The 13440-nt window shown below is 35.2% G+C and overlaps 1 protein-coding gene across 2 annotated transcripts in view; it reads left to right on the forward strand.

The window, feature by feature from the left end:
• Positions 1-13440, forward strand: part of PNPT1 (polyribonucleotide nucleotidyltransferase 1) — a 66037-nt gene that overhangs the window by 48085 nt on the left and 4512 nt on the right. For both annotated transcript variants that reach the window (XM_001382127.4, XM_007476807.2), the window contains 6 exons: positions 4641-4724; positions 5219-5302; positions 6478-6584; positions 6677-6732; positions 11594-11672; positions 12060-12107. In XM_001382127.4, the coding sequence (XP_001382164.1) occupies positions 4641-4724; positions 5219-5302; positions 6478-6584; positions 6677-6732; positions 11594-11672; positions 12060-12107 (458 nt within the window). The remainder of the gene's footprint in view (positions 1-4640; positions 4725-5218; positions 5303-6477; positions 6585-6676; positions 6733-11593; positions 11673-12059; positions 12108-13440) is intronic.

Here is a 13440-nt window from a genome sequence, read left to right on the forward strand (position 1 = left end):
GAAATCTGTTGGAATGGCCCACTTACATAAAGTGTATCACATAAAGTGTACTGTCTTTTAGTTATAAAGAATGAAATTTATCTGTCAGATACTAACCAAAGCATCAATATCCTGCATAAAAATGGCAATCAATACAACATAAGTAAATTCCACTGCATTATTTTTCAGCCAATTACCTGACACCCATTTGGATGTTTGTTTAGTGCTTTGTAGATAAGCACACTGGATCTAGAGTCAGGAAGACTTGAATTCAAACTTGGCCTCAAATACTTATTAGCTATATGTCCATGAACAAGTCTATTTAGCCTTATCTGTAAAATGGGTATAATTATAGCACCCACCTCAGGGTTGTTGAAAGTATCAAATGAGATAATATTTCAAAAGCACTTTGCAAACTTTAAATTATAATAAAAATGGTAGCTATTATTATGGTTGGAAATAACCTAAGAGAGCATTTGATTTCTTGTGCTGATAACTGTATCAGTCTAATAATAGTCCGTCCGTTCAGTTTTCAAGCATTTATGGAACAACTACTCTTGGCAGGGACTATTTTAGGTTTGGGGGGAAACAAAGACAAAAACAATCCCTTCACCCTGTATTTAAAGAGCTTCTTCTATGATATTTTTCTAGGTAGAGAAGTTACAGCACAGATATTAATAAGTGAATACAAAAATAATTCAAAAGTATTTTCAAAAAGGTGACAGTACCACGATTGCTGAATACATTGTCTTATTTGACCCTTGAACCTTGACAGTGATGAATCAGGAAAACACTTGCATTGGGAGTAGAAAGAATCCCTGTGGTCCTCTGTGCTTCCTAACTGTCCACATGACTTCAAACAAGCCACTGAACCTTTCTGGGCTTCACTTTCCTCTTCTATAAAATGAGGGATGTCATAGTTTGGGCATGAATCAGGTAGCGTTTGCTATAAGAGTTTCAAGAAAGGAACATCTAAAGGAGAATTGTTTATTTACTTATTTTTTTAAAACCTTCTGTCTTAGAACTAATACTGCATATTGGTAAGGGCTAGACAGTTAGGGTTAAGTCACTTTGCTCAGGGTTACACAGCTAAGAAATATCTGAGGTCCTCCCATCTCCAGGTCTGGCTCTCTGCCCACTAAGCCACCTAACTACACCTGAGAAGATAGAATTTAAACAACAAATACAAGTGAAGAAAACTTTATAGACACATGGAGTTTGGGGAGAAAGTGATGTGGAACACTTTAGCCAGAGCAAAAATCACATATTAGAGTGATGAAAGATAAAGTTAAAGAAATAGGAGCTAGTGAAGCCAAGATGAAGTTCAGCGGGCCTTCCCCTCCCCACCGCACCCCCCACCCCTCCAGACAGATTTAGAAAATGCACTAGATTGACTCTCCATCAGGAAATCAAAGGAAAAATCATGGTGAGTGATATTTTTCCAGCCCTAGTCAGTCTAAGTAAACAGTGAGATCTGTGAATACTGAGGAAAGGTTCTGGCCAAGAAATACATGGAGAATTTTAGCACGGAAAAATTGTATCCCAAGGCAAGAAAAGTTCTCAGAATTCCATATGAACTGTAACGACCTCCAGGAATTGATACAGAGTAAAAGGAGCAGAACCAGGAGAACCTTATACCCAGAGACTGATACACTGTGGCACAATTGAACGTAATGGACTTCTCTACTAGCAGCAATGCAAATGACCCAGGATAATCCCAAAGAATTTATGAGAAAGAAAGCTATCCACATTCAGAGAAAGAACTGTGGGAGTAGAAACGCAGAAGAAAAACATGATCAATCACGTGATTCGATGGGTATATGATTGGGGATTTTGACTTTAAATGATCATTCTATTGCAAATATTAATAATATGGAAATAGGTTTTGAATAATGATACATTTATAACCTAGTAGAATTGTTCATTAGCTCAGGGAGGAGGGAAGAAAAGAACATGAATTATGTAACCATGGGAAAATATTCTTAACTTACTAATTTTTTAAGTCCCAGATCAAGCATAGAGGGTTCTAAACTTGTATAAAGTGGCATCTTTATCACTCACTACCCAGTTTTAGGTCATATATCCAAGGCAGTCTTTTTAGGATGGCCAAGAGGGCATTCCAGGGTGAGAAGCAGTCACAGACCCTCGGGTAAAGCATTGCAAGAAGCAAATTCAAAGGCAAGCAGCAGCCCTGTGTTTCTAACCAAGAATGAAGCAGGAGCTTTTTCCAAGCTTCTAGACTAGTTTGAGGCCCATAGAAGAATAACCAGAGTAGAATCTTATGCCAAAAGGATGCCTGCAATTCTTTCAGAACTAACAGAACTTTCTTGCTGGTTCATAGTGATTGAGTCCAATGGCATTTTACCAAAACTCCAAATAGGACAAGCCTACAGGTCTGTTGGTTAAACACAAAACCAGATCAGGACCTGGCAGAGCTCAGACTAGGAGACCAGCAATCACACTTTGCCCTGGATCAGACCACTTCAGAAGCACAGAAAGTTTGAAGATCTCCAGCCTAAGCTGTTCCTGAGATCCAGGAATAATACAATAGTCACTATCCCAAGAAAAGAAGCAGCAGAACTACCCCAGACCTTTTCTTTAGAAGTGCCCAGAGCCTGACCCTAACAATCAAAGGCAGAAAAGCTGGAAAAATGAGGCAAGCAAATATGAATCCCAGCATAAAAAAATAACAAGAATGTACGAGACACAAACTCAGAAGAGTATTACTTCAAAACATCTATGGACAAAGCCTCAGAGTATAATATAGCCTGTGCACAAGTTCAACTAGAATTCTTGGAAGAGATGAAGCAGAAGTTTTAAAAATAGAGTTATAAATGAAATTAAAGTGCCAGAGGAAGATTTTTTTTTTTTTAAAGAGCTGTGGAAGAAAAAAATTGGAAAAGAAATTTGTAGTTTGGCATAAGGTTTAAGCAACAAACTCCCCCAAAACTAGAATGGACCAAATAGAAGCAAATTATTCCACAAGACCAAAAAAATAAAGTCAAAAGACTGGGAAAAAATAAAGAAGAATATATAAATATCTGATAACAAAAACAGCTGACTTGGAAAATGGACCAAGGAGAGTCATTTCAGATTATTGGACTATTTGAAAGCCATGACCAAAGCAATAGCCTAGCCATCAAAGAAAACTATTCCAATCTCTTAGAATTCGAGGGCGAAACAGAAATAAAAGAATCTATTGGTCATCTTTTGGTGGGGGGGAGAGAAGCTCCCAGGAACATTAGAGCCAAAATCCAGAAATCTCAGGTCAAAGAAAAATTACTACATGCAGCCATAAAGAATTAAAATAATGAGAAACCATAGTGAGGATCATACATTTTAGCAACCACAACTATAAAGGAGTGGAGAGTTCACAATATAGTATTCGAGAAGGCAAAGGCTATAAACCTTACAACCAAGAATAAAATTACTATAATCCTACAGGGGGGAAATAGACTTAATGAAACAGAGACCTGTTAAACATTTTTTTTAAAAAACCCTTTCTGTCCTAACAACTCTTAAGACAAAAGGGCAAGGGCCAGGCAAATGGGATTAAGTGACTTGCCAAACTACTAGGAAATGTCTGAGGTCAAATTTGAATGCAGGTCCTCTGGACTTCAGGCCCTGGTACTCTTATCTACTGTGCCACCTAGCTACCCCTGCTAATAAACATTCTTGATAAAAAGACCAAGGATGCTCAGACATTGAAGTTCAAAGACAGGAATTAAAGGAAAATTACAAAGGTGTAAACACAAATGAACAATGATACAGGAGTAAATTCAGATGAGATGCTTGCATTCTAATATAGGGAAATGATACATGTGTCCTCTTTGAACTCTGTCCTCATCAGGGGTCATAGAAGCAATCAAATTAGACAAAGCCTAGGAGTAGTTTTGTTATGTCTCTCAAAGATGGGAAGGGAGAGGAAAGTTAGAGAAAATGATCTCATCTGGGAGCTCTAAGAGCAGTCTAGACAAACAAGGATGTAGGAGTAAGAGTGACTTATACTTGAACCTCACTCTCATCTGAACCGGTCAAAAGAGAAACAGAGCTGTGTGTGCAGAAATAAATATATGTTCTTCAAAGGGAAAATTAAGAGGGATGGTAGATTAAGGGTGAGTTTAATCCTAAGCAAAACAAAATCTAAGGATGTACAAAAATATTTATAGCAGAATGAACTTTTTTCTTTTTTAAATTTGGCCATTGTGGAATTTGATTTGACTAATCCTGTTTATAACAAACTTTTTGTTTGTTTTCTTTCTCAATATAGCAAACTGCAAGAGAATGTGTTTTTTTGCTGATTTTAAAAAAATAAAAATTAATATTAAGTTAAGAAATAGGGGATAAGGCTAAGGACTAAACTTGTAATCTCATAGATCAACAGGAACCTGCCTACCAGTGAGGGTCAGCTCCTTTTCTGCAACTGAAAGATGCTTGCTCAATAACTGAGAGGTTAAGTGACTGTTGATATCAGATAGACAATTTGTGTCAGAAACATCCAGGCTTCAAGGCAGGTTTTATGCCCACTTTCCCATGTTACCTGAAGAAATGGGTAGAGGCAAATCATGGCATTCCTAAATAATTTGAATAATATATAATAATGTATCATTAGAAAGTTAAATCCATTTTTTGCAATAATAATATTTTATTTTCCTTGTTAGCGGCAAAAAGAGAAATATTACAGATTATGAACAAGACAATTTCAAAACCTCGAGAAAGTAGAAAGGAAAATGGACCCGTTGTAGGTAATATACAAAAATGATGTTCATCTTTTTAATATTAGTATTAATGTTAAAATATTCTGAGTAATTTTTACTTTGAAAATGTTTTCACTATTATACCAAACTTCATAAAATTAAAAGATTGGGGGGAATTTTTAAGTGAAAAAACCTTTATACTTCATTTTAGGTAATATAAATTTTGACAATATCCTTGAATTTTAAGAAAAATTTTTACAGAAATGTGTAATGATTCAGAGATTTCCTGTATGGGAACTCTTTCTACCAAAGTAGATGATAATCTTTCCAATTCCATGACTTAATATATTAGCCTTAAGGAGTAATTTATCCAGGGAAACATCACTGGCCTGTTTTTAACAATAAATAAACAACTTTCTGATTTTATATTTAAAATGTTTTGTACCTATCTTTGCAGCAAAATGAAATATAACCTGAATGACTGACTTTTACTTTTCTATATCTTTGGAATATTTGTATTTTGTATTTGCTCTGCTTTTTAGAAACAGTTCAGGTGCCATTAACAAAAAGAGCAAAATTTGTTGGACCAGGTGGATATAACTTAAAAAGACTTCAAGCTCAAACAGGTGAGAGATACTTGCTTTTTCTATTGTTTAATGTTGTGTAGTATAATTTCACACTTTAAATCTCTGTTCTGTTTTTAAAATGAAAGAATTAGAGAAGGAGCATGTGAAATAATGAGTTTTCTTGGCTATATGTTTTTTCTTTTTTTTTTTAAACCCTTAACTTCTCTTAGAATCAATACTATGTATTGGTTTCAAGGTAGAAGAGTTGTAAGGGCTAGGCAATGGGGGTTAAGTGACTTGCCCGGGGTCACACAGCTAAGAAGTGTCTTGAGGCCAGATTTGAATCTAGTCTCTAGGCCTGAGTCCCCTGTTTTTTGCATTTTAATAGTGAAATGTTCCCAAAGTGATAGAAGTTGGATCATCTCTATCAGGCTTCAAGACTAGTTCTAAAGATGCTTAACTTATAGCTGTAAATGTAGTGAATAGTCCTTTGGATATTTTAGGGTTTGGTTATTAGGGGGGTTGGATTTTTTTGGTAGGGAGCTGTAAGGGGAGGGGGAGTTGGTTGTTTAACACCTGACACAAAACTATCCTATCATTGAGTATTTGTTTTGTTATTAAATATTAATATTATTTTCATTGTTATAATTAAATTTGTTTTTTTTTATGTTTAAAGATTATCTTGTTATCCTATTTATATACATATGTATATGTATATATATATATATATATATATATATATATATATATATATATATATATATATATATATATATATATATATATATATATATATATACGTGTAAATAATACACTTAAAACTTTAGGGCTACTAAAATGAGGGCTTTGAGGCTAAACCTGATCATGTCCTTTTTCCACACTGTTTACCATTTTGTGGGTAAGGTGAGAGGAGCTAGAGAGAAAGATAGAAGTTCTTTAATCATTCAGTAGGAGAGTGAAATTAAAGGTTTGAAAATAAGCATTTAATAACTGCTTGTTTTATTGACTGATTGAAAAATCACAACTCTTAACTTGCCACCTACCAGCTTCCCTTTCTCTCTCCTAAAACATTTAACTACAACACAGCCCCTACTATGCTTAATTCCTTTTGGCTTCCTGCTACCCTCTTCTATTTGACAGACTGGCACTGGCACAATTAAATTATGCCTTTTTTTTTTAAAAAAAGAAAAATTTTATGTTATTTCAAAGTGTCAAATTTTATCCTTTTTTGAAAGGAGTAACTGTTAATCAGGTGGACGAAGAGACATTTTCAGTATTTGCACCCACACCTAGTGCTATGAATGAAGCAAGAGAATTCATTACTGAAATCTGCAAAGATGATGTAAGAATGCATTTTTAATTATTTGTTTTATATATATTTTATATATGTCTTCTTTGAGAATCTGATCATTTTGGTTTATTTTATTCTTGCAGCAAGAGCATCAGTTAGAATTTGGAGCAGTTTATACTGCCACAATAACTGAAATTAGGTAAGACCTTCTAGTAATATTATGGAAAGATGGTGATTTTTAATTGCTTTCATTATATCTCATGATATTCCATATGTATTTGTGTATTTGTATGTAGTGTATATACATACACACACATATATACTTAGGTGTATATTTGTGTGTATGTGTATGCATGTATGCATGCACACAGCTTGAGACCATAGATAGAGCACTGGGCTTAGAATCAGGAAGAACTCTGTTCAAATCCCTCCTCAGTTATTTACTAGCTGCATGACTAAGCAAGTCATTTAACCTTTTCATACATCAGACAACTCCCTAGTTAACTATTAAATAACAGTTTGGGCTCTACTTTTGGAGGGGAAATTCTACATGCTGCCAAAATGATGGATCCTTTGTGCATTTTTTTTTAATTTGCTTGTATTCATGTTTATTTATTATTCTCTACCTCCATCTATGTTACAGGTTTATTCCTTATACTCAGCCATCTGAAATTAGTAGAGATAGCTTTAAGAACTTCTGGTTCTTGGTTGTAAAGGAAGCCAGCATGTAATAGAAAAAATGCGAAATGGGGAACCCAGAAATCTTGAGCTATATAACCCTTGCTATGTCTCAGACTAGAATTGTAACTTCAAACAAGACTGCTTACTCTATTTCTTAGCCAGTTTATTAATTTATAAATAGGGAGTTGGATGAGTTGAATTCTTCTAAGTACCTTTTATATGTAAAATTCATGGTTCTCAGAGGAGAATTGCAACAAATAACATTCCTTCATACTTCATTATATATATACACATAATATGTATTTCTTTTTTTTAAACCCTTACCTTGGGCCTTAGAATCAATATTGTGTATTGGTTATAAGGTATAAGAGTGATAAGGGCTAGGGAATGGGGTTTAAGTGACTTGCCCAGGGTCACACAGCTAGGAAGTGTCTGAGGCCAGATTTGAACCTAGGACCTCTCATCTCTAGCCTTGGCTCTCAATCCACTCAGCCACCCAGCTGCTCCCCCCATATACATTTCTTTAAATGTTAATCTTCCCAAAAGAGTCAGAGTTTCCTATAAGCATGAATTTCTGTAGTTCTTTAAAACGTTTCCTTGAAATCTTAAACAGAAAAGAGTACAAGGAATAGCAGAGTTCCCTACAGCCTGTTGGTATATCCGGTTCTATTTTGACCTTTATTTTCAACTTCTTGTTTTATTAAATGTTTAATTATAATTTGTGCACTTGGTTTCATGCAGTACTTAAGGCCATAATTAGTAGTCAAATCAACAAACATTTATGACTATGTGCCAGGTACAGTATGTTAAGTACTGAGGATACTGAGAAATTTTTTTAAGTCCCTGCTGTCAAAGAGCCCACAGCCTAATGCAAAGACCTATATACAGCAAACAAGATAAATACAGAATAAAGTGGAGACAATCACAGAGGAAAGACACTAACATTCAGGATGACAGGGAAAGCCTTCTTGTGTATGATAAGATTTTAGCTAAGACTTGAGGAAGAGCAAGACTCAGAGATGAAAGAAAATGAATAACAGACACAGGGTGAAGCCAGTGAATATATCGTGAGTCTGGAGATAGTGTTGTTTACATCAAGGAGTCCAGTGTTGCTAGATCACAGAGTTCTTGGAGAAGAGCAAAGTATAAGAACATTTGAAGATAACAAAAGGGGCAGGTTATAAAGGATTTTAAATGCCAAATAGAGAATTAGTATTTTATATTGGAGGTAATATGGAGCCACTGGAATTTATTGGTTGTGTTAAGGGGATTGTGGGTAGAAAGCAGGTTGACCTAGTCGAACTATACTTTAGGAAGATCAATTTGGCAACTGAAGTGGGAAGGGACTTGATAGCAGGAGACCAGCCAGCAGGCTGCTGCACCTTCAGGAATAAGGTGATAAAGACCTGCATCAGGGTGATAGCAGTTTCAAAGGAGAGAAGGGGGCATATAAGAGTAATGTTACAAAGACAGAATCAGTAGATCTTAGCAAATGATTGTATGTGAGAGATGAAAGAGGCTAAAGAAGGAATCAAAGATGATGCCTACTTTTTCAGCCTGAGAACTAGTATGGTGACGCCCTTCACAATGACAAAGATGTTAGGAAGTGGGAGGAGTTTGAGGGAAAAGATAATGAGTGGGCTTTTAGACATTTTTGAGTTTGAGATGTCTATGTTTCTCATAGTTCAAGATGTCCAGTAGACAGTTGGAGATTGGAGATTTGTAGAGAAGTGGGAACTAGTCAAGTAGATCTGTAAATCATCTGCATAAAGACAATAATTGAATCCGTGGAAGTTGATGAGATCGCCAAGAAAAATAAAGGGAAAAGAGGGCAGAGGACAGAGCCTTGGGAAATAGTCACAGTTAGCCAAGATAACCTGGAAGATACAGTAAGTGTCTTCAAGGAGACAAGTAACAAGGAGACAGAAGTCAGATTGTCAGGAGTTTTAGGAGAAAGTGTCAATCTAGAGAGAACAGAATATCAAGGCAAAAAGGTGATTTACTGTTTCAGAGGCAGCAGAGAGGTCAACATGGATAAGGACTAAGAAAGGTCTTTAGATTTGTCAGGAAATCATTGTCAATTTTGCAAAAAGCAGTTTCAGTTGAATGATGAAGTCAGAAGTCAGACTGCAAAGAGTTCAGAGGGGACAAAGAAGGAATCAAGGTACTAATTATAGAACATGTTTGATGTAGCTTAATCAAAGTCTTCAGTCTTGAAAGTGTAGAGAGTATAGGACAATAGCAAGCAGGGATTAAATAGGGTTGTTTGGGGTTTGTTTTTTGAGGATGGGGGACACAAGGGCTTATTTGTATGCAGGAGGGAAGAAGCCAGTAACAGTGAAAGACTGAAGATAGTGAGAGTGGGAATGACTGAAGAAAGTCTTCTGAAGAATATGGGATAGAATGGGATCACGTGCAAGGAAAGGCAAAATAACAACAGATTATTATCAGATAAAGAAATTTCAGTGTGCATGAACATGGAAGTTGAACAGTTGTGGCCAAAAAGAAAAGATGTGGACCATCTCTTTGTTGCTGAGGTGAATTGTAGGAGTAGTTCTTGACAAAAGAGTAAGTTAAGAAAATGGGAGGTAGGGGTGTATGTGGGGATTGCAGCATGTATTTTGAAGACCCTGGTAAGAAGGCAAGAGTTGAGAAAAGAAAGACTGAGGCAAGCACTGAACTTATTAATAAAAGAAGACCGTCCTAGAGATCAATAGATAACTGATAGGATGATAAATATGTATTGAATGAATCTCAGAGGCAGAGAGGTCACTGAGAGATAGCAATAGAGGGAAAGGCTGAATGTGGCAATGGAGAATAAGATGTGTTCTAATTCTCCTACCACAGCCATTGGATCAGAGAGTAAACGTAAAACCAGTACAGGACAGGGGTGACAGGGAAGCCATCATCTCAGTGAGGTCAAGAAGATGGAAGGAGTGAGAAAGGAAATGGCTTGAGAGAAAGCAGGTTGTTACCTAATTGGCACATTTTTTTGAAGATTCCAGTCACAAAAGCTTTCCAATTTTTTTAAACCATTTGAAGACTCAATAGTAATAGAAGAAAATATTAACAAGATATATTATTTAATTATTGTAGGGGATTGAATATAAGTAAAATCCTTAAAATGAGCTTTCTGAAATCAAACATGAATGTATATGTCTGCATGCTCTTAGATATATCTATGCAGACAAGTTTCCACACCAGGAATTTCAAACACCAAACTTCACAGTTCTCTAGAAATTAATGAAATTTATATAGAGAGACAAGCAGTATGGCAGAGTTGATGGAAAACTACATTTGGAGTCAGGAAGACCTGACCAAAGTCCTACCACTGATGCATACTGGCTATCTAACCCTGGGCAAGTCACTTAGCCTTCTCAAGGCCCCAGACAACTCTCTTAAGACTTTTAGTTTCAGAGCAACGGTATTGATAACGTAGCACTTTAAGGTTTACAAAGCACGTTACATATATTACTTCATCTGAGCCTTACAACAACTCTGTTAGGTAGATGCTATTATTATCTGTATTTTACAGTTGAGGAAATTAAGGCAAAAAGAGGTTAAATGACTTGCCCAGATCACTAGACTTGAACTCAGGTCTTCCTAAATTGGACTCTGTCCAAGAAGATAGATCTAAAAGACTTATGTGTTTTGTTTTTAAAACACTTAACCGTCTGTCTTACAATCAATACTAGCATTGATTCCAAGACAGAAGAATGGCAAAGGATAGGCAGGCGAGGTTAAGTGACTTGCCCATGGTCACACAGATAGTAATTGTCTGAGGCAGGATACAAATTGAGGTCTTCTTGACTCCTAATACTCCTCTCATAAAATGCAATCTCAGTTCCAGTTCATAAAAAAAGTTCATATATTTATGTAAATGATTGATATTAGAAGGCCATCTAATCTAACCCCCTTATTCTGTAGATGAGGAAATTAGGTCCCAGAAAAGTTGTGTTTTATGTATGTATGTGCATGACACAGATTATATGTATACTCAAGCTTTATCAAGCCAGATTTGGGTAAAGTAGGACCTATAATCAGATCATTACAATGCATTATAAGTTTAGGCACAATTAGAAATTAGAAATTTAGTAAAGCCCTCAACATTTCCAAGGGACTAACTACTAAATACCTGTATAGGATATACTTTTATAAGAGAATTGAAAAAATGAGAACATATAAGTGAGAGCCAAGTGATAAAGAAGATCCTTTTCATAATACTTCATCCTACAAAGGAGGAATAGAGATTATTTTGAACTTTGTTTTAAATGTTAGAAGATGAATGGAAGAAAGGAAGTGGAGTTTCTTAATGTGATGTTCCATTATCATTTAACAGACGCAAGCAATATTGTAATCAGCTTGGTTCTTTTTTGCAGAGACACAGGAGTAATGATAAAATTATATCCAAATATGACTGCAGTACTTCTTCATAACAGCCAACTTGATCAAAGAAAGGTAAAAACCAAACAAACAGAAAGGGTCCTGGGCACTGACTAGGAACTGGAGCTATTTATTTTAAAACTTCCTAGCTAGATTGATAAGAACCATTCGTACACTTTATCTTAATAATCCTGGAAAATGTATATATAATAAGACAGAAGTGCTGCTAATGGAAAACATGTTTATATTCCCAGCATTAACTGCTTCTGCATATCCACATTATGAATATGATCCCAAAAATCTTTTTAGGGAAAACAGACAGATGTCAAGCCCAAAGAGTACCAGAATTCCTAGCTATAATTTTATCTTTAGTTTCACTAAGTTGAGACAATTTTTTTTTTCTATTTAAGTCTCAGTACAACTCTGTATTGACAGTTAAACAAACAAAGACTTCTTTTTCAGGTTAAACATCCAAGTGCCTTAGGATTAGAAGTTGGTCAAGAAATTCAGGTATGTGTACTGGCATTCCAGTCCTAAAGTTATAACTTCTTTGTATGACACCTCTTATTTTCAGGAAAGCAAAACTAAAAAGTAAAAAATACAGTTCAGAGTTCAGGATATTATTCATATGTAATGTTCCTGCAGATTTTTCTTTAAATTATGTATCTGTTATATGTAACAATGCTTCATCATACATCCTCCATGTTTATGTGAACAGCTTGTATTTAAATCAAATAAATTTAATTTAGCAGACATGTATTAATGGCCTATTATATGCAGGTATTTGGTGAACACAAAAAAAATGTGAGAAATACAGTCCCTGCCCTCAACAAATTTATATCCTAGTATAAGAAATTAGTCATTAATACAATGGAAATTAAACAACATGAGTTAATCACCAAAAAAAGATGGCATAAGGCAGTCCATAATTAATTACCCAATGAGTATATTGCAATTAGGGAGAGAAGATTTCACTTTTACATTTCAATGATCCAGAAAAGTTTCATGGAATAGAAGAATCAAGCCAGATTTTGACAGATGTATAAAAATTTACAAGGGGAATGATGTGAGTAAAAACTTAGAAAACCTTTTAAAGAACAAAATATATTCATGGGACAATAAGTAATGTACTTTGACATGTTCATTAGGACAATAATGAGTCAGATGATGAAAGTTCTCAAATGATAGGCTGTTTATATTTTACTCTGAAAGCAAGGGGAAACCATTAGAAGTTTTTTGACAAAGAATGGATGTTAGTAAATGTGACATGTTTAAGTCCATAGTTGTTTTTTTTCTTAATGCCTATATCTTTACCACACTGTTTATTTAGCAACTCCAAAAAAACATATGGTACTTGGGACCATATTTTTCAGTTATTCCTTTCACAAAATTAAAGGAAATGCTACAAAAGGGAAGCAAGACCAGGCCAGATACCCTGAGACATAAAATGGAGATGACTTTCCTGATAAAGTCATATGAAGTCCTACTGAGGCAGAGAGCCTAAGGAGGCTGGGGATGGCATAATATAATTGTCAGAGTTTATCTCAAAGTAAACACTAGTTTTAGAATCTCGGAGAAGATAGAAAATGAATGAATAGGTAAAGAAACATTCATTGCATACTTTTTCTATATGCAGAGCACTGTGCTAAATAATGGAGATGTAAATAGAAAATCTGGATAATTCCTTTTCTAAAATAGCTCACAGAATACATATAGGTGATTTCATCTTTAAGTTAGATGGAAAAGGTCTCATGGTCCTCAGGGGACATTCACAAAGCAGATTTACCAAGAATATAGTTTCTTTAGTGTCATTTCTAGTCATAAAACCATCTCTTTTTCTGAT

The sequence above is a fragment of the Monodelphis domestica genome, chromosome 1, assembly GCF_027887165.1.
Source record: "Monodelphis domestica isolate mMonDom1 chromosome 1, mMonDom1.pri, whole genome shotgun sequence".
Classification (NCBI taxonomy): Eukaryota; Metazoa; Chordata; class Mammalia; order Didelphimorphia; family Didelphidae; genus Monodelphis; species Monodelphis domestica.